The sequence below is a fragment of the Agelaius phoeniceus genome, chromosome 4, assembly GCF_051311805.1.
Source record: "Agelaius phoeniceus isolate bAgePho1 chromosome 4, bAgePho1.hap1, whole genome shotgun sequence".
Taxonomy (NCBI): Eukaryota; Metazoa; Chordata; class Aves; order Passeriformes; family Icteridae; genus Agelaius; species Agelaius phoeniceus.
Window position 1 is genome coordinate 2,639,581 of NC_135268.1, and position 18,717 is coordinate 2,658,297.

At 38.6% G+C, this 18,717-nt stretch overlaps 1 protein-coding gene and 1 long non-coding RNA gene across 2 annotated transcripts in view; one reads left to right on the forward strand and one right to left on the reverse strand.

The window, feature by feature from the left end:
* Nucleotides 1-18,717, reverse strand: part of LOC143693904 (uncharacterized) — a 43,664-nt gene that overhangs the window by 6,507 nt on the left and 18,440 nt on the right. Inside the window, exons 2-6 of the long non-coding RNA XR_013181901.1 lie at nt 11,305-11,398; nt 9,866-9,975; nt 8,679-8,752; nt 3,903-4,020; nt 2,282-2,349 (exon numbers count right to left, since the gene is read on the reverse strand). This is a non-coding gene — a long non-coding RNA (uncharacterized LOC143693904). The remainder of the gene's footprint in view (nt 1-2,281; nt 2,350-3,902; nt 4,021-8,678; nt 8,753-9,865; nt 9,976-11,304; nt 11,399-18,717) is intronic.
* Nucleotides 240-18,717, forward strand: part of SYNPO2 (synaptopodin 2) — a 79,186-nt gene continuing 60,708 nt past the window's right edge. The window contains exon 1 of the mRNA XM_077176720.1: nt 240-529. Within this exon, the coding sequence (XP_077032835.1) occupies nt 401-529 (129 nt within the window). The 5' untranslated portion in view covers nt 240-400. The remainder of the gene's footprint in view (nt 530-18,717) is intronic.

Sequence of the window (18,717 nt, forward strand, 5' to 3'; positions counted from 1 at the left end):
TTGGTAAATTGGAGTTTAAAACATCTGGCACCATTTACTAAAGTAAATTGTCACAGGGAAATGCACACTTTTTGCTGTTGTTTTGATTTAGCTGGCAGGACAATCATGTTCAAAGCCAGCCTTCTCTGCCTCACGGCAGAGTCTCTGCCTGCATTCCCTTCAGCTCCAAGTTCACTTACTTTACTTTGAAGGTGGGCTGAGCATCGGAATCTGACGACAGAGTGGGCTGTGCCCTCGGGGCGAGGGAGCTCTTCCCTTCCCCTCAATGACTGCATTTGCTCGTGCAGTACACAGCAGCAGCAACAGTGTGGTGCTCTGGGTCTCCAGCTCTGCCCGGCAGACGGATCTGCAGCTCGCTGAACATCTGCAAGCCAAGTTTTTCATGTTCTCCCGCCTGTGAATGCTGCCCAACTGCGCCGGGAAAATGGGCACAGGGGATTATCTCTGCATTGCTATGAGCGGAGGGGCACCGTGGGGCTTCAGGCTGCAAGGGGGCAAGGAGCAGAAGCAGCCTTTGCAAATCGCCAAGGTAGGAGCATGACAGAAAGATGTTGTTGGAGTTTTGTGGGCACGGATGACAGGAGCACTTGGTTTAAATCCATCCTGCTTCCAGGGAAATGGTGTGGATCTTGTTGTGATGCTTGTTTGAATTTGCTAACGGGTTTTGCAGAGATTCTACAGGTTCTGATTCTGTCAGTTTCAATAAAAAGGATTATGACTTTTGGGTAGCTTGCAAATTTTGTTAGATGCTGAATGTTTCACTTGTGACACGATGTGTGCCTTTCAGCTCCTGTTTGCCTCTCTCTCTGGCTCTGAGCGTACTCAGCACATCGCAAAACTCAATCTCATATTAGGAAATGCTGCTTCAGTCATCTATTTATGATAGTTTTTCTACTCTGGTCATAGAATAAATACAGCTTTATAATGAGAAAATGTTCTTACTATTTTGGGAATCCTGGAAAGCATTACACTGACTTATCTCTGGTTTTGGAAAGTTATCCAGTCTCAGAAGCAGCTTTAATAGATGCCAAACATCCCCTCTTATATTTCATGAGCAACGCTGAAAATTACTGGACACTTTATAAATTATCTGCACGTATAGAAAGAGGGCAAGACAGACAGTAGAAGTTGACAATAAATTAAAAATAGGAACTGGTAGTCCCAACTTGCAGAAATAATTTTTCAAAGGTAGTTTTGTTAAAAATCAGCGCTCACTCCAGTGCAACAATGAAGATTTGTCACGGTTATTAAGGCTTATGTAACTGTATGGAGCTGCATTCTGTTCCCTTAGACAAGAGGGACAAATTTTGTCCAGAGCTCTGAGCTCAGCAAAATACCACTGGCTGAAACAGTACAGGGACTGATCACCATCCCATGAGCTCTGCCTAGTTAAACCCAGGAAGAGAGTTTAAAATGTGCCTTATCTCCTTCCAGGATCTGGGTAATGCACTACACTGAGTGTGTTTGACTTGGATATGGTGTTTTCCATCAGTAGTTTACTATTTTAGCTGTAACTTTCTCAGGCTGTCAATACACTTGGTTATTAGTTAACTTTAATTACTGCATCAGTCAACTTTTTCACAAACAGCAGAAACAATAAATCGACCTCATTTTATGGGAGAAGGTACTTTTAGCTCCTCTGTCAAGAAAAGAACATCTTTCACTATTCTTTTCACTTATTTCCAGCCTATCCTATTAATCATATCCAGTAACAGAACTGTGATTTATTGAGGGTCTGAATAATTTTTCTCATTTCTGTTAAGTTTTTTGTTTGTTTTTCTATGTGTTACAAAACTTGAAAATTTTTCACTTTTTTCCTACCAATGGGCAACTGTTGCTGTGCAAGTAAAGCCTCTGAGAACAGATGGCAGTGGACTCCTGCCATCTAGTGAAAACTTGTAGCTAGAACTTAAAAATGGTGAGCAACAGTAAAAGGGGCCTTGATTACATAAAACCAAAAGTAAAACCCACAGGATTCTGACTAAACCTCAGTTTTCCGGATAAAAATGGTCGATTCAAGGGTGGGTCATTTTTTTTTTTTCCCCTCATGTTCACGTCCCAGACTGGGTCACTTAAGCCTGGGTACTAAAGGCTGGGACTTGAGATAGCTGTACCTTACTTTAATGCATTTTCAGTAATACGTAGTATTTTCTAATGGGAAAATCCCCAGCAAAATATGCTCACATTTAGAAAATAATAATATGTATTTTTAGGAAAAAACTCACAGGTACAAGTTTGTTTTCCTGTAAATGAAAGGGAAAGCTCCAGAGGGGTTGCTTACCTTTGTTAGAGCAGAGGAAAGGGCACTCAGGTACTGGTCTTGAGTGGAGAAGTGACTGTGATAGAGATCTGAAGTGGAGAGGGATGTGAAATAAAGAGAAATGAGATAATCCATTAAAATATGTCAGAACACAAAATTCCCAAATTCACCCTACCTACTCTTGGATAAAGGAAACATATTGCTTTTAAAGCTGATGGGATAAGTCACTGCCACTCACTGCCAGAAGCAGCTTTTACCAGTTTTTTAATGCATTTTAAAATAGTTTTATTACATGTATAAAGAATATGTAAACCACCCCCCCCCTCTGCCTAGTTCCTAAAGCATAAGTTCAAGTAGCATTCCCACTAAAATCCATGAGTTTTGCCTGCAGTATAAATTACTGTCTTCCATTACCACGCAAAATATTAATGGAGAGATAAAGACAAACTTTTTACCAAAAAATATCTTGGTACTTTTTCACAAGTACTTTTGCAGATAAAACAGGCAATTGTCATCAGCAAATAATTTTACAACCACTAAATTAGATTCAAGACCTTTCAGTACTTTTTAAGTGTGAGATTGCAACAAATGGATTTTTCTGAAGTATGAGAAAGTATCATTCTGCTTGTCTATTTCAAACCTGTATTCAATACATAAATTTGACTCACTTTCCATAGATGTATAAGAATTTATATTTATTTATATTTAACAAGTCTCCTCCTCTAAACCCTGTCTCTGTACACCAACTTACTTTGTGAAGTCCAATAATGTTGCAAATAATTAATGAAAACTTATTTTCGGTTAAAAAGAATTTGCATATTCTATATACTGCTGCAATATAAAATAAAGTATTTTAAATGCTATGTCCAAAGAAAGTTATCTAATAAATGGATGTTTTTTAAAAAAAAAGTTTAATCGTGAGTCCAAAGGTAAGGAAAACAGTGGTTGTGTGTATCCCTTAACTAAAGCATGTCAGTGCTGTCCTGTAGGATGGCTTTCCCAAAGCAGGAGATGGGAAATCTCAGTGTAGCAGTGACCCTAGAAGGATAAGTATTCAAGGTACATAAAAGCTAAGCAATGCATGATGTCCTTTTACCATGAGATATATGAAAGAATATTTTTGAAATTAATATCATTGTGGTTTTTCTTGAAAATTTCTTTGAGGTTTCTAATTTAAAATATATAGAAAATAATGGCTGATTTTCTGAACTAGCATTTGAAACAAAGTCCTGTGACTTTTCCTATGAATACTTAACAATAGTTAACAGTAAAGTTATATCCTTAAAGAAGCATTTATTTGTAACAGGTAATTTAACAGAGTTGTCCCATAGATGATTTAGATTTATATTCATCTACAATGTGACTCTATTAAATCATCTTTGCAAGAGAGGTAGATTATTCTGAGCATATTTGTTACCTGCACCAAACAGTAATTTAATGGACTCGCTGTTTGTATCTGTCCAAGTCTTGGTAATTCATGTTTGGGAACTTAACCAAATAGTTCTAATATTTAAGGGAGGCAAGTTGCATGACTCTGACCTATAAGCACTTCAAAGGAAATCTAGATCAATGTCCTAAAAGTAAAAATGAATGGTTGCTTACAAGGAGGCTTCTGCTACTGCTTCCCAAATTGTAGCTTTACCTTTGGCTCAGTAATGGCATGTGACAACTGGCTGCCTGGTCATTTTAGACTTGTGCCCTTGTCCATCAACATGCTCAGATTTCAAGCCTCAGTTTCATCATTTTGGATTCATTGCAACCTGAAACAGAAAGTGAAACTCAAAGACTTGGGAATAACCTGAACCAACAGCGTGAAAAGTAATATCTGAATATGATTACTTAACATGGATGTAAACAGAGGTGGACTATGTCATGGTAGTTTGGCTTTTTCTCTGCATTTATCCAAAATACTTGACACATACAGAGCAACAACAAGAGGTTTTGATCAAGTTGACCTCTACACTTTGTCTAGTGGAAAAAAATAAGGAGTGAGAGATGTTAGCACAGTTATGCTTTGGATCCTGAGGTAAGGCAAAACACACCGCTGTCACATATACATGTGTAATGTATATATTAGCAAACACTGGGTCTATCCACAAAAGACATCACAGCTGCTGGGTTGAAGGAAACCTTTTTTAAGTTGTCATACTCCTAAATTGTCACCCTGCCTGCTCCCACTTGCAGGCAGGTAAAGGAGGTTGGTGAAAGCAGGATCTTCCTCTCCACCACTGCTTGGAACTGCATTTCTCAGCAAGCTGGGGGAAGGCTCAGCACTGAGCTAATGGCACCCTGCTGATCCCACTGAGTTTGTATCACTTGATATCTTAAGCAGGATTTGAGCACAACTTTATGCAATAGCAATCAGCAGAACAAGTCATATTCAGAGCGTGCTGTTTGAACTTTGGCAGCAAAGGAGGGGAGTTTAGAGTCAACCTACATGATTTTAAACACAACTTGCCTTACTTGGCCTGTATTTAAAACTGTTTGTTTAAATTTGCTGGCTAATACATTTCCAAACATAGTTTGTTTTTGCAGCCTGGACAGACTCTTATTCTCAAATTCACCCTTCTGACCATCTGACACAGCTGGTATTTGCTGATATTCAGAAAACCCTGTAAGGCATATTTACATATTCTTTCACACAAGCAGTTATGTGGAAGATTGTGGGTTTATCTATCTTTTCTGGAGAGGATTTTGACTGTGTTACAAGCCTTGACCCAATTTAATAACCAATACATTTTTGCACGTGTTTAGATGATATAGTTCAGCTTGTATTTAAGTAGATTATCAAACTTCCATTGACAGAAGGGAAGAAGCTGGGCTTTCTGGAGCTTAAGTCAATTTATTTTGCAAAACAGAGGAACAAAGCAGGGTTCCTCAAATCTAGCTAAAATAGACCACTGTTGAATAACTTTTTTCTGAAAAATCTGCTAGTGCCAGTTGGAAAGATAATGAAGAAAAAAATCCATTCACTTTAACCAACAAAGGTTTACATGTTCTTCTAAAGGTTAGGGCTCTGTGTTCCCTACTTTCAAGCTTTTGCATTCCAGCCATTGTGCCAGTGGAAATGTTTAGCACTGGAGTCCCATCTAGTTGTTTAAAAGCTGCAGGCTGAACTAGCACATGAGTGTATAGCCCATTTTGGATATACAGGACTACATACCAAGCTGCTCTTGGCATGCTTCCCACAGTATTTAGCCAAATACAAGCATGTTTTGGATACATGGTATTATTCATTTGTGCTTATTTCCAACTGATGCTTTTCCAGCTCTCACGCTAGGCGAATTTTCAATGGAATAGAATGAACACCATAATTCACACTGATTTAAACTAAACAAACTAAAAAAACCAAACAGTGTATTCCTACTAAATTAGATTAGCTGCTTTGTATAGAGCTTTGCATAATTTTGTACTTTCTTTTCTGGAAACATTTAAAATACCCTGCAAGACATTATTACTTGTCATTGTTCTGTATTTTCTGCCATGGCATTCTTATTGTGAATGTGAATGTAATAGTAAGACTTCTGGCCAAGTTCACATTAAAATATCACAACAGGAAATATTATTTACAGAGTCCTCTAGGACTGTGTCTGATTGTTTAAGAGGACACAGCTAACAATTTATGCATATCATGGAAAGCTTTTCTTTCAAATGCAGAACTCAGTGTTCTTCCTATTTGCAGCAGAAATATTTAGAGCAGAAATTACTTTAAGGGACCATATTTCATAAGTTAAATGCTTAGCACTCTATAAAGAGAGAAGGATTAGCAGAGATAGCTTCAGCTTTAAGAGGAACAATTCTGTGCATGGAATTAGGTATGGACAGAAATGATAACATTTAGACTGCAACCAGTACTCATGAGCACTGGCTGGAACAAAACTGGCAGTAAAAAAACTCCTGGATATCAGCTTGAAGGTTTTAAATTTCAAACCTAATGTACACAAGTTACACAGTGGATTTTTTTTCCCTTTTCAGTAATTTATCCCATCTGCACCATTTCATTAGAATCTGTAGGCCATAGTCAGTAGGAATTTTAGGATCAGACTAACACACATTTAGACTGGAACACTTCAGTATGCACCAAAATCCAAGTGCTGTGTTTTGGTTACTTGCCAATACAACCCGGTATTGAGCATCAAGGCCAAAAATCTTTGAAACACCTCAGGACCTTGCTCTCAGCGGAGGGCTAAGAACAGTGAAAAGTGGCTGTCTTATTTGTGGCTTATGTGGAAGGTAAATTCTAATAAAAACCTGACTCTAAGCTTGCCAGAGACAACAGGCATAGACCCCGAGCTCTCTACAATGTTCTGCAGTCCTGGGCACAGCACAAACCGTCCCTCTGTTATTTAGCAGGGAAACTGTCTGCAAGTTGTCATTCTACTTTACAGAAATTGACTTTGAATCTTTTAAGGATCTTGCTTTGTTTTACATCTCTTTCCTACATCTGGGACTGGGCACTGAATACATGGGTAACCTTTTGCTTCAAAAGAATTATGTCATCCTGGACTGAGCAGCTGAGGAATCATTATTTTATGAACTTGCCTTTTTCTAAGTATATTTTAGAAATATGGTCCTATTTAGGAAACTGGATGCTTTGGGTTTTGAAGCATGTTTTATATTACAACTCATTAGCAGATGAACTGGTGATGGGTCAAAACTATGAAGAAAGTAGATAAACTGTAGTGTTCTATACTGCTGATTTCATTTGATACCTTTCTCCATAGCATAAACATGCCACGTATGGCATCAATTGCTGCAATATTGAATTTCTAGCAAGTTTCTGAAATAAAAATAATGTAGACACCATATGTCCATTGTGGCTCTTTACAGCAACAGAAAGAAAAGCAAACAGAATGACAGGGGAGCATAATTCAATAAGACTAAATTTGCCTTTCCTAGCACTGTCTGCCTAATACAGGAATATCAGGAGCTGTTTGTTATCTGATGGCAAAAAGATGGCAAAGCTGAAGCCCTCTTTTAAAAACCTAACAGTTGAAATTTCACTAAAGGAAGCCTCAGCAGAGGAATTGCTTTTTAATCCATGAACTCATTGGGAGCTTTGCCATTGACTTCAAAGGGTAAAGGATTGGACCTTAGTATGTATAATATAGTGCAGTTATTTAATTGGAAGCAGATATCATGAATAAAAATCCTCATTGGGAAGAGTGTAGGAGATTTTGTTATGGACCTATTTAGTACAGATTTCTGTGTCTAGCAGAAGTAATTTCCTTCTAAGGAACTAAAAATCACCTTAGATTTTTGGCGTATTGTGATAACACGATTATATTATGCAATTTTTATTCAAGTTATTTGGTAATTATTTGATATATTTCTTTTCCAATCTGTTTTGGAAGTCTGCGTGAGGACAAGGATACTTACTTGAGCTGAAAGCATTTCAATCTGCTTATTTCTAAGAGAAAGAAATGATTGCTAATAGGACAGAGTAGACTGGCATCACTGGAAACTAGAAGCCATGAATTAAAGGACTGATAACGTATCAGTGTAAGCTAAGGAAAAACTTTAGGCTGTGGCCCTCAGGTGCAAATGTTTACTGGTTGAAGGCACTCCTTGTAACTGCCCTCTCACTTGCTTTAGCTCTGCCAACAGACTGACCTGTGTCGGATGAATGGTATTCCCTAAACAATTTAGATTTCAGGGCTTTGCTAACTCACCTCATTTTGCCTGACAGCTCAGGCAACACTGGAGCAGTTTATCTGTCAGGTTTGAGGTGCAGAAACCCCCAGGTGGGGAAAGGCAGGAGGAAAGGGAGAGGAGTGCCAGGCAGCTGGGGGGGTGACGTTTTCCAGCAGGCACAGGTGTGGCTGGACAAGTCTGTAACTCCCTGACACACTCACCTTGTAGATTCTCCAACAGTTTAAGTGGCATCCCTTTGGAAAGGCTCTAAGGTCCTGCTTGTCATCAGTAACAAAAGCACCTCCATGGAGAATTGTGCAACAGTAACTACAATTGTTGTCTGTGCCTGTGTAGTAGGAGGCGTGCCCAAGATGTGCTGCCATCTGTTGTCATTATATTGCAAGAGTTCTGTTGTCATTGCATTGCAAGGGTTCCACATTGCTAGAGTTTGGTACCTCCTTGATGTTTCTGATAGGCAGCTCCTCTAAGCACTGACTTTTCCTTCTTCTCACAGCAGCCAACTGACTCCAGATCCCCTCAACCAACCAATCCACTCTTTTATAACACTCTTCTTACTGGCTACAGCTGTGGCCTGTTAAAGTCAGGCCTGCTCCTAATCCTTAATAATTAACCCAGCTGCTACTCTTTAGGGGGTAAGATTACTTTCTATACCACCTTTATTTACTTATATTCTATCCCCCTACAGCTATCAAGGGCAATCACATCATGAGTTCTGACATTTTTATTGATCCACCACCACTGAAACAGTCATCTCTCTACTTACCTCTAAATTCTCATCTTCTCTGCCAGGAATTCTTGCTCTGCTTTCTCTTATCATTCTCTCTGTAGTACTTCTATCTAAATAGAAAAGTACAGGTACTTACTAAAACATGACTTTCAGTGAATTCACTGCAAATTGTGGGAAAAAATGCCACTGACTTCAAACCTTGTTATTTGGTTAGAATAGTTCCCATCACTTCCACTGATTTTCCTTTGGACTGAAAGAAACACAGAAAACTTTCTACTTTCATGAGCTCTCTCAGCACAGAAATCTCTGAACTACTAGAGCTTAACAGATGTGGCTGGAATAGAGTGATCAGCATTTTGTTCCACAAATTACATTTTCCTATTCTACAGAGATCACTTCAAAGGCCAGCTGCTATAAGGCACTGATTTAATTACAGGGTATGCATATGGAAGTAATCTGAAAGGGATAAATAGCTTTCTTTATTATCATATATTCATAATGACCTTTCTGCATACTGAAATAATACTTGCAGGATGGATAGTCTAAGACTCACTGGCAAAATCCTTCAAATTAGGAAAAACTATCATTAAGCATGAATGTTATAAGCAAATTCCAACATGTGATACCATTTAATGCCTAAGATCCTCATGAAGGAGGAGCAGCTGTTAGACATCATTCATAGAAAAAGAGACCAAAGTTTCAGAATTGTTGGCTTTCCAAAAAAAAAAAATAAAAGGGTATCTAGGAAATTAGAAGTGTTTCACCTAAATTGTCAGTCAGTGGAATAAGTATATTATATACATACTTATATATATATAAGTAATATAATATATTATATGCTGATCAATATAAAATAAGCCATTCACAGAAGTGGAGAGTTTCATTATAGCATGCATAATAAGATTACATAATTAGCTTTTAAACAAAATTTTAGTTTTAAAAGTTTATCTCATGGTATTCATACTGTTAGTCAAAGTCAGTCTTTAGATGCATTGTGCATTTTTGGGGGTATCTGAGGGAAGGTACCTGACATTTGAAAACCACAATACGGACACTGTTTCACTTGGAGCCCCCCAGTCTCTTTGGTAAATGAATTTGAAGTGTGCCTTTAAGTCCACTTCAAATAATCACCTTTTCATGATATTGACACTATTGATTATCACTAGATGGTGCTCTTCACAGTCCCCAAAATCATAGGTAAGTGAATGTAAAGACAGTTCTACCTTCAAGAAGTTTTCATTGAGAGGTTTAATGTTTTCTTCCTGCAGCTCAAAGTATTGTTTGGCTCAGCTCCCCTCAGACCACATGGCAGAATTAATGCCCTCAGGAAAATCTGTACATAAACCATGTCAAGAATCACAGAATAGCAAATTAATCAAAATCATAACATCAAATTAGTAAATCCAAATCTTCCTTTCACTTCTACTTATTAGTCCCTGCACACAAATAAAATGCAATCCCCTTAAGGAGGGCTCCATAAGTTTGTACTAGGCTTTGACTTGTGGTTTCATAACACTACAGTTAGGACAAATTTCGATCTTAGAAAACAAACCTGACAAAAATTATTTCAGTCGTATTGCAGAAGAAGGAAGCAGCTGTAATCCTTTAAAGAGAAAGCAAAAGCATTTCTGCACCTATCTGACACCACATTATGAACATTAAATAGTAATATTAAACACAACTATTGATTCCATGCAGTGAAATAACAATTAAAAAGAGTATGAAAAACATTATCTCAAACCTCAGTTCCTTGCAGCCCAATATGATGACAGCCTGAGCAGACAGGGCTGGGAGCCCTGGAGGTGTAAGAACTCTTCCAGGTCTTGCATCCAATTTAAAACAAATTTTGAGCTATATTAAAATGGTGTTTTTAATAAATTCCTCATTATCCTTTCTCTGCCCTCACTTTTAGTCATGACTTCAGTCTGTAACACTAGCTCTTCATTTTACTGATTTGATTAACAATAGACTAACATGAAGTACACCAAATCCAAGACTGCCTCATTGACCAGCCATGGTGTTGGAAATCTACCTGAGTTTTGCAGCTTAAGCCCATTTTTACTCAAATAGTTTAAAAGTAACAGATCAGTAGTACAGGTGTGATGGGACTAAATTTTTCATGGTTGAATCTTCCTTTCAAGGGCCCTGATGCAGCTCCTAAATGTGCTACGTTTTCAAGTCAGTTTCCACATCCCTAGGATAACGTTACCAAAGCATTTCTGATTTCATGACACAATTTGTGACTACAGAAGGGGTTTGACTTTAAAACCTCTTGTCATTCTGTTTCAGTTTTCTTCCTCTATATTTACAGGAACAGTGAGAAACAATCCAATGAATCTTAATGTAGTAAAAGACCCATGAATGCTTCTTTTTCTGCACTGGCAAGAACAGTACAAAGGCTACAATAATTAAGCCTGAGGAGGCAGTGAGGGTTGTGGCCTGTCATTTTTTTAGAGTTACACTATGAACAAACAGAGCACTGAAATGCATAGCCTGACAACAATAGTACCCAGCCCTGTACCAGCCTCCTGGGTCACTCACTGCTTGTTTGCTTCCAGGCCTGATTTGCATAAGAGGCCTGGAAAAGTTGCAGAGGCTGGGAATTAGCACAAATTGATATGGGGTGCTAATTGACTCAGGCAAAAACTAAAGATGCACTGACCTGTTCAAATCAGACTTGCATTCAGGCTTCTGGATTCCTGCATCATCCAGTGCTGAAGAATTCAACCCTGGCATGGTTCATCAGCTGCTGGGCCCTAGGATAAAAATAGACAGGCAGAAATGGGATCATGTTTTAGCATAATCAGCTGAAACTGCAGAGGGTGGGAAGGAGCCCTTCCTCTTGTAGGAAATGCTTTCTTTTTGGGTGTCTTGGGTGTTGCTGTAGGCAACAGCATGGCAATGGAGCTCACCTAAAATGAGAGCCAAACAAAACCTTTCCCCAAAATATTTTACTGCTCTAGACCCAAATACTTTTTTAAAGGTTGAAAAATCCTCATCGTTCCATGTTTGTGGGCAGGTATGGTCCATCAAGAGCAAGGAATGTGATTTATTTCAGTGAGTGGATCAAATGTGCCAGATGCAGACCCAGTGATGGACAGCTGTAGGAGTTACCTATTGCCTCAGCCCTATGCAGAGCCTCTCCTGTCTGACAAACACCTAAAAAGCTTCTTCTAATAGCTGTCCCTCAGATCATTATGAGAAGAAAGATATGTTATGAAATCTCCTCTGCTTTTTGAGCTCTGTAGTACTACAGAAAGCAGTGCCCATCCATGGGGATTCACATAATTTCATGTTAGACCTGTATGCCCCTTAAAGCAAAAATTGCACTGTTTAGCTTAGTTTAAAAGTTTTCATGAACTTCTGTGGATTTCTTCAGTTTTATATTTGCAAAATGCTCTCAGGCCAGATATTTTCATGTGCTTGGGTTTCCTTTTGGACATTAAACTTGGCTCACAGAGGCCTTTTGTACCTCTAGTTTCTCCATTATTTGAACACATTTTGTCCCACCCTAAAGCAGTATCTCAAATACAGATCCTGACACAACTGCACTTGGCTGGTTTTGACTAGTTTCTTCCATGCTAAAAGAATGTACAATCCTTTCCATCACAGTGACATTAAAATGCTTTTGCAATTAATTGCATAAATTAATAAGAAAAAGGTAAGTTTCAGGGCAAAATAATAATAATGAGAAAAGGAAACTGGACACTGATTCTAACAGTGAATTTAATTTATGGAGGTGCTGGCCTCTGACATCTTTTTAAAGACTACACAATTCTTAAAAAGTGTGCTTCCCAGAGAAACTTGAGGAGATACTAGCAGTTCATATAATAGGAGCTTTCTCTCAAAATTTTATTAGTAAGAGGTGCCAGCAAGTCTTCTGAAGCAATCTGAGTCAGTTTATCACCTTTTAGGTGAAAAAGAGCACTGCACATGTTCACATTGCTATTCAGTTGCTTAAAAGGTCACTCCTGATCTTCAGTCAGTTTTTAAATTATTCCTTACATCACCAGCATGCTGAAAACTGTGGCTATAAGAGTTTCTCAAAAAGCTAAAATCAGTGCCATAAGATAAGGAGTTATACAACCTATCAATTTTCAATGTACATAGTAATTTGAATTGTTGGGAAGCACTTGCTCAGGAAACAAATACAACATTATGGAACCCATTCACATATAAATGCCTTTTCAGTTAATACCTGTGCCTTCAGACATTCCTCCTGGCCTCTACCCCTTGTGTTTGGTGCTTGGCATTTGGGAAAATGCTGCAGATCAGGGCTGACTGACATTACCAGGGGCTTCCTTACACTCTTTGGAAAATTCACCCTATGCTGTATTGCTGAAGGAACATCATACTGCCAGATGTTCCTTCAGACTGCTTTTTCTCCCAGAAATAAGCTCTGAAAGCAGCACAGTGCATTTGAGAGGGGAAGGCAGTGATGTCCATTTCCTCTTCTGCTTTTGGATCCTGTATTAAAGTTAGTATTTGACCCTTGCTGGGATTCGACACACTTTCCATAGGGAAAGGTCACACGGAGGATTTTGGATTTGTAGCTGCCAGAGTCTTAATTTCAGAAGCACTTACAAAAGGTGTCTCTTAATTCGTACAAGATGCAGTTATTTGTTGCTTTCCTATGCAGTTTTCAGTCTAAAAATCAAGTCCTGAGGATGTGGTACTGTTTAGGATTTAAACATAGTAAAGTTACTTGGAGGTTCCACAACAGTGCAGCCGAGTCAGATGCATAATTTAACAGTTGAAAAATATGCAGGAGATCTTGGAGCAAAGTTGGAGCAACAGTAGCCACACAAAATGAGAAGGGATGCTGCTATGCTAGAGTAACACAACTAGGACTATCTGGAATATTTCTATGACCATGTTGGGGTGAAATCTGACAGCAAGCAGTTTTTTTATGGCCACATGTTAATCTTCTTGGGCAGGATGAGTTATTAAATTAAATCCTCAAAATAAGCAGCTCTTTCATGTGCACTTATATTTTCCAGATGTATGATACAGTCAAGATTATCCTCTGCATTTGTTGTTATTTTTAGAAAATTCTTTAAAATTATTATTATTCTCACATCTGAGTAAGATTTGAAAATATTTTTTATTTTAGTCTCATAGCATTTTCCTGTTATGCTTCTTAATCCTTATTTCTTTATTCAAAGTTTTGGAAGAGACCAGGATTTAATTTAATGAAGCAAGTAGGAATTTTGTCCTAGGTTTCACTCATTTGAGGGATTCAGCAACATCAGTAATATTTACCTGTCACATATAGCAGTATGGTTTTATAAAAATTACATCCCTGCTAAAAGTAAAAGCTGTGCCTCAACATGAATAATAGCACTTCAGTTGGTGATGTTTTTCAAGGCCCTTCCTCCTTGACAGAACCAGTGTTGCAGAAAGTCAGCACTGTGTGTTCAGCACGAGGCCATTCCCTGCTGAGTCCATCCCTCAGTGATCCTGGCAAGAAATTTGCACCTGCAGGTTCTGACCCTCTGCAGGAATCTCACTTCTAAAAAATACTTTAAACTAAACTTCCAACTCATGCCCATGATCTAATGGCATCAGTTAGCCTGCATCCCCTTGCTCTGTGAAAGGTTTGTTAGGAAAACATTCCTTCAGCTCCCAGAAGGAGCACATCTGGCTGGGCTTGCTATAGGATCGATGCTTTTCATCTTCTGTCTGTCGAACTGCAGCCTTGACTTAGCAAATGTCTTAAAGCTGGCACAGATCTTAGACAAAGACCATGAAAGTATTTCAGCATCTATCTGGGATGAGAGATGCCATATTATGTTTAGGTTAATATATAAAAATAATAATTCAGAGGAAGAAAATGAAATAAAATCATAAATATGTATGCCAAAAGTCTGCTTGAAACAATACTCCAGCTACTTATATTAAGAATTGTCAAAAATGGCAGCATTAAAAACAACCCCAACTGGCTCCTTCCCAAGCTCCATGCCTTTTGGATTTCCTTAAAAATTCAATCTACAGTTTCTGAATAATGCAACCATTGTAATTCAGGGACGCTCCCCTGCTGGTTTTGATTAATTTATTTTAACAACACAGAAAAAGTCTGCTGTAACTCCTCTGGTAACATAAATTCCTTTTACAAAGGATTCTGTTGTCTCCACCTCTCTAATAAACTATAGTGTCAGGGGTTCAGAGCTAAATGAATGGCAATACAACTTTAACAATTCATCTCTGCTTATGTGTCTGAATTAATATCAGGTTTATGTCCCCCTCTACCTTTGACTAATGTATAACTCTATTCTTACCTTCCTACAGAAGTAACAGATCCATTGAAATAGCTTAATTTGCATGCAATCACACATTTTATACTTTAAAAATTAATATCTTGAAAAAAATGTCAGATATCTAAAAAAAAAAATCCCCATAGCCCAACTTTGTAAAACTTACTGTGGTTCTCCTGACAAATGCACCTTTCCTTACAGTACCAGCTACTGGAATCTGGTTCTTACCCAAGTTCCAGCTTCCAATAAAATTAGAATAAATTTCAGGATGTCTTGGATTGCAATGTAATCCCACTCTCAAGGGAGAAAAAACCCAAGTAATCCCAAGTTTTTAATGTTTTATTCTTTTTTTCATGTAGTACTAGAGAAACTGGCATTTGCTGGTTGCAGGGCTAATGGAATAAGCCTGGCAAGCCCATGGTCTGAGAACAAAATGCCCAGTGAGGACACTTCAATACCTGTTACAGTTTCTCAGGACAGAAATGGAGTAGCACAACAAAGCTGCTATTAAAATAACAGTGGCTTTCAGAGGTTCATAGATTGTCACAGCAAATTATGGCATGCAGATATTTCCCCAAATCCTAAGAGCATATGTATTGTCTAGCACTCAAGCAGCACGATTCCTTTTGGGAACCATACAGCACTTTAAAAGAAATTGCTGTTAGCTTACTTATACAATTACATACTCTTGAACTGTTTTCATTTCACATAAATATTACATACTCCTTTGTTTAAACTAATCAATTTTAAAATATTCTATGAAAGGAAATCAAAGACATGTCAAGCTGTTTCTTACAGATTTCTGGTGAACTTGCTGCTCATTTGACATGCTGCATGTGTCGTTTCAACAATGCCCTTATGTGTGAGCGTATATACAGATGCTTTAGGCTAACATTACACAATGTCCTATAGCTAGCACTGTTTTTGTAGTCCAAATAAAGTAGGTAGTGTTTTTATAACTATCAATTCTTGGGTTATGGAGAATGTCTTCAAATAGAAACAGAAAGAGGTTTATCTTTATAAACAGGTCTCATTCCCTTAAAAGGAAGTTGTTTCTTTTTTCTGCTTCTTTGGAGAACTGACTACAAACTGGGAATGGTTATTGTATGACTCATTTGGGAAGAATAGCAACAGTGTAAAAAGTTCAGAAAGGATTTTAATAAAACCAAACCAAATTATCTTCTCTTTTGGGCATGATAAGAATAGTTTGAAAGAGCAAAATATGAAGATTTTCAGAAAGCTGTAAGTCAACCTAATACTGTAGTGTTTTGAAGGGAAGGTGGAAAAGGTTGGCAAAGACTAAAACATTATGCCCTAGTTTCAGTTCTATAGATAAGACAGAAATCCCCTTTCTTAAGGAAATTTTAATTTACTTTATTCTGGTCTGGTCTAGTCTGGCAGTGAGCTCCTGCATGCACCCAGCAAACCACTGGCTGCCAAAACCAGACATGGAGCTGGGGAACCATCTCCTACTCAGCTATGGGCACTAGTGGGACTGTCCTGCTGCAGCCCAAGTACTTCAGGTGCTTGGAATTCCCCCAAACACCAACACTATCAGTTAAACTGTTAAAAACTATAACATTATTCCAATAAAACAACATTGATGCTGTGCACAGTAGAGACTGCAAATGCCACAAGGAAATATTATTCTATTATTTGCTGCACTGCCTTCCCTGCAATGCCACAAAGGATACACTAGTAAAGTTAGGACAGAAAAACTTCTGTTAACGTTTATGGTTCAGCATCCTTTCCTTACAGCCCTCATCTTAGTTTTTTACAGTTTTATAAATGAAATCATGCCTTCAACATGCCACTTACTGTTCTGCTTCTCTCAGTGCTGCAGCACTTGAGTACCCTGCCTTTCAGGGGGAGAACCTGGGGTTATGTCTCATAAAGCAAAGTTTTAACAGGGTTTGTTAACCCTGTTATCATCTTAGGAACATGCATTGAAAAAGTGCAGGCTTGCTCATGCAATAGCTGGGTGAGAGATGCTGGCTGTTTAGCAGGAGCTCCATGCAAAACATGGAAAAATGTCATTTTTTTTCCAAGTTCAGCACTAGTTATTTGCATATTGCTAATCTAGCAAGACAATTTGATAAAATTTGTATTTTCTTTCTCCTTGTGTATATACAATATAAAGGAATTTGTCCTGTGTAGTCAGGCCACATTCCCTTCAATTTCGGACTATCAGGTGGTTTTTGTTTGAAAGTTCATTTCCAATGTTGTCCATTATATAAAAGTTCCCCAAAATGCTAGTAGAATTTTTTTTTAATCATTCTCTCATGCTTGAAGCACTATGAAACTTTTCCCTGAGTGTTTCTCCTAAGTTTATTCAATAGAGGCTGAAGTTTATAGAAAGTGACCAAGTGATTTCAAAGGGAGTTTCACATTTGGAAAGCAAAACCAGAACTGTAATTTGGCAAGACTATTGATGTATCTGGACTCCCATTCCCAGGAATTTTACAGGAAAATGATGAGCATTTCAAACTGCCATGAGGCTGACTGCATTTGAATCTTCTGAACACATCTAGAATGTGCTGTAGTTTTCAAGTTAAGTTAAAAAAAAGAGCTTCAAAACCCTCTTCACCCCACTTCCAGCTTGCTCATGTTGGACCATTTGGCAATGTCCTGGCCAAACAAGGTTCATGGATGTGTCACAAGCACTCAGTTCTTTCTGCAAACCCAGAAATAATGACTCTGTGCTTTACAGTCCAGCCCAGATTTTACAGTAGAGCTTAGACATGCACTGCTGATGCTTTATGAGGTACCTTTGATGGTGGGAGATCTCCAGGCAAAGTCATAATTTACCACTGCAGTAAATTGTGGATAGACAAATGATAGAATTTGGCTATTTTAATAGATTAAAAAAAAAATATATATATTTTATAGATCTCACATTTTAAAAATATGTGGGTGAAACTGTTGTTGCTGCTGCTGTCCCAAAGTGCTCTTCATTGTGGGGACCTAGGAGGCTGCTATTTGGGAAGGGTCCTGCTGCTGGGAACAGGAGGCCAGCTGGGACAGGAGGCTCCTTCTTGACAATAGTCTGGATAGTGCTCTGTCTGATAATGAGGGGAGTGATATTTCAACAGGCTGCAGAAGAGAGTCTGCAGTGCCTCTTGTAAAGGCCTACCCTGGACCTGGTTGCCAGGGAGCTGCAGGAGGGCGAAGGCTGGCAGCAGAGAGGGAAATAATGCAGCTGAATTCAATTAGAGTGCATCAGTAGAACCAAGTGAACTATTAAAATAAACAGTTTCCCTAAATCAGAAAGGGTTATGACCACAGAAATTGGAGCCTTTACAGATTTCTTTACACCATATTGAGCTATTCATGCTTTCTAACATAAGCCACTGCATTGCACAGTTGCAAATGTGCCGAGGATGTGATTTTGTTTAGGCTGGCACACATGGCAGGGACCCACCCTGGCCATTTTTCAGAATCAGAGATACAGCAAGGCACTGCTTTGCCCACAGACTGAGGAGCTGCTGCCTTGGTTTGTGATCAAAGGGAACCAGCAGTATCAGCAGGAGAGAACAGGACTGTGAACCAACCCTTCCTTCCCCCTTCTGCTGAGGACTCCTGCTGAACACCTGCAGAGAGGGCAAGGGTTCCTCTGGTGGAATGGCTCCAGATTTCCCAAAGATCCTGATCAAACCACTGGCCAGGATATAACCCTAATGGAGGAGAAACAACCCAACACTTTACTAATGCCTTCGCATATCCTGGATCAATTTTCCTCTAAGCGCTACCTAATTGATTTAATGAGAGCAATTTTCTTGATTTAAAAGGAGGCATCCTGAGTATTTCCTGGACTGTAGATT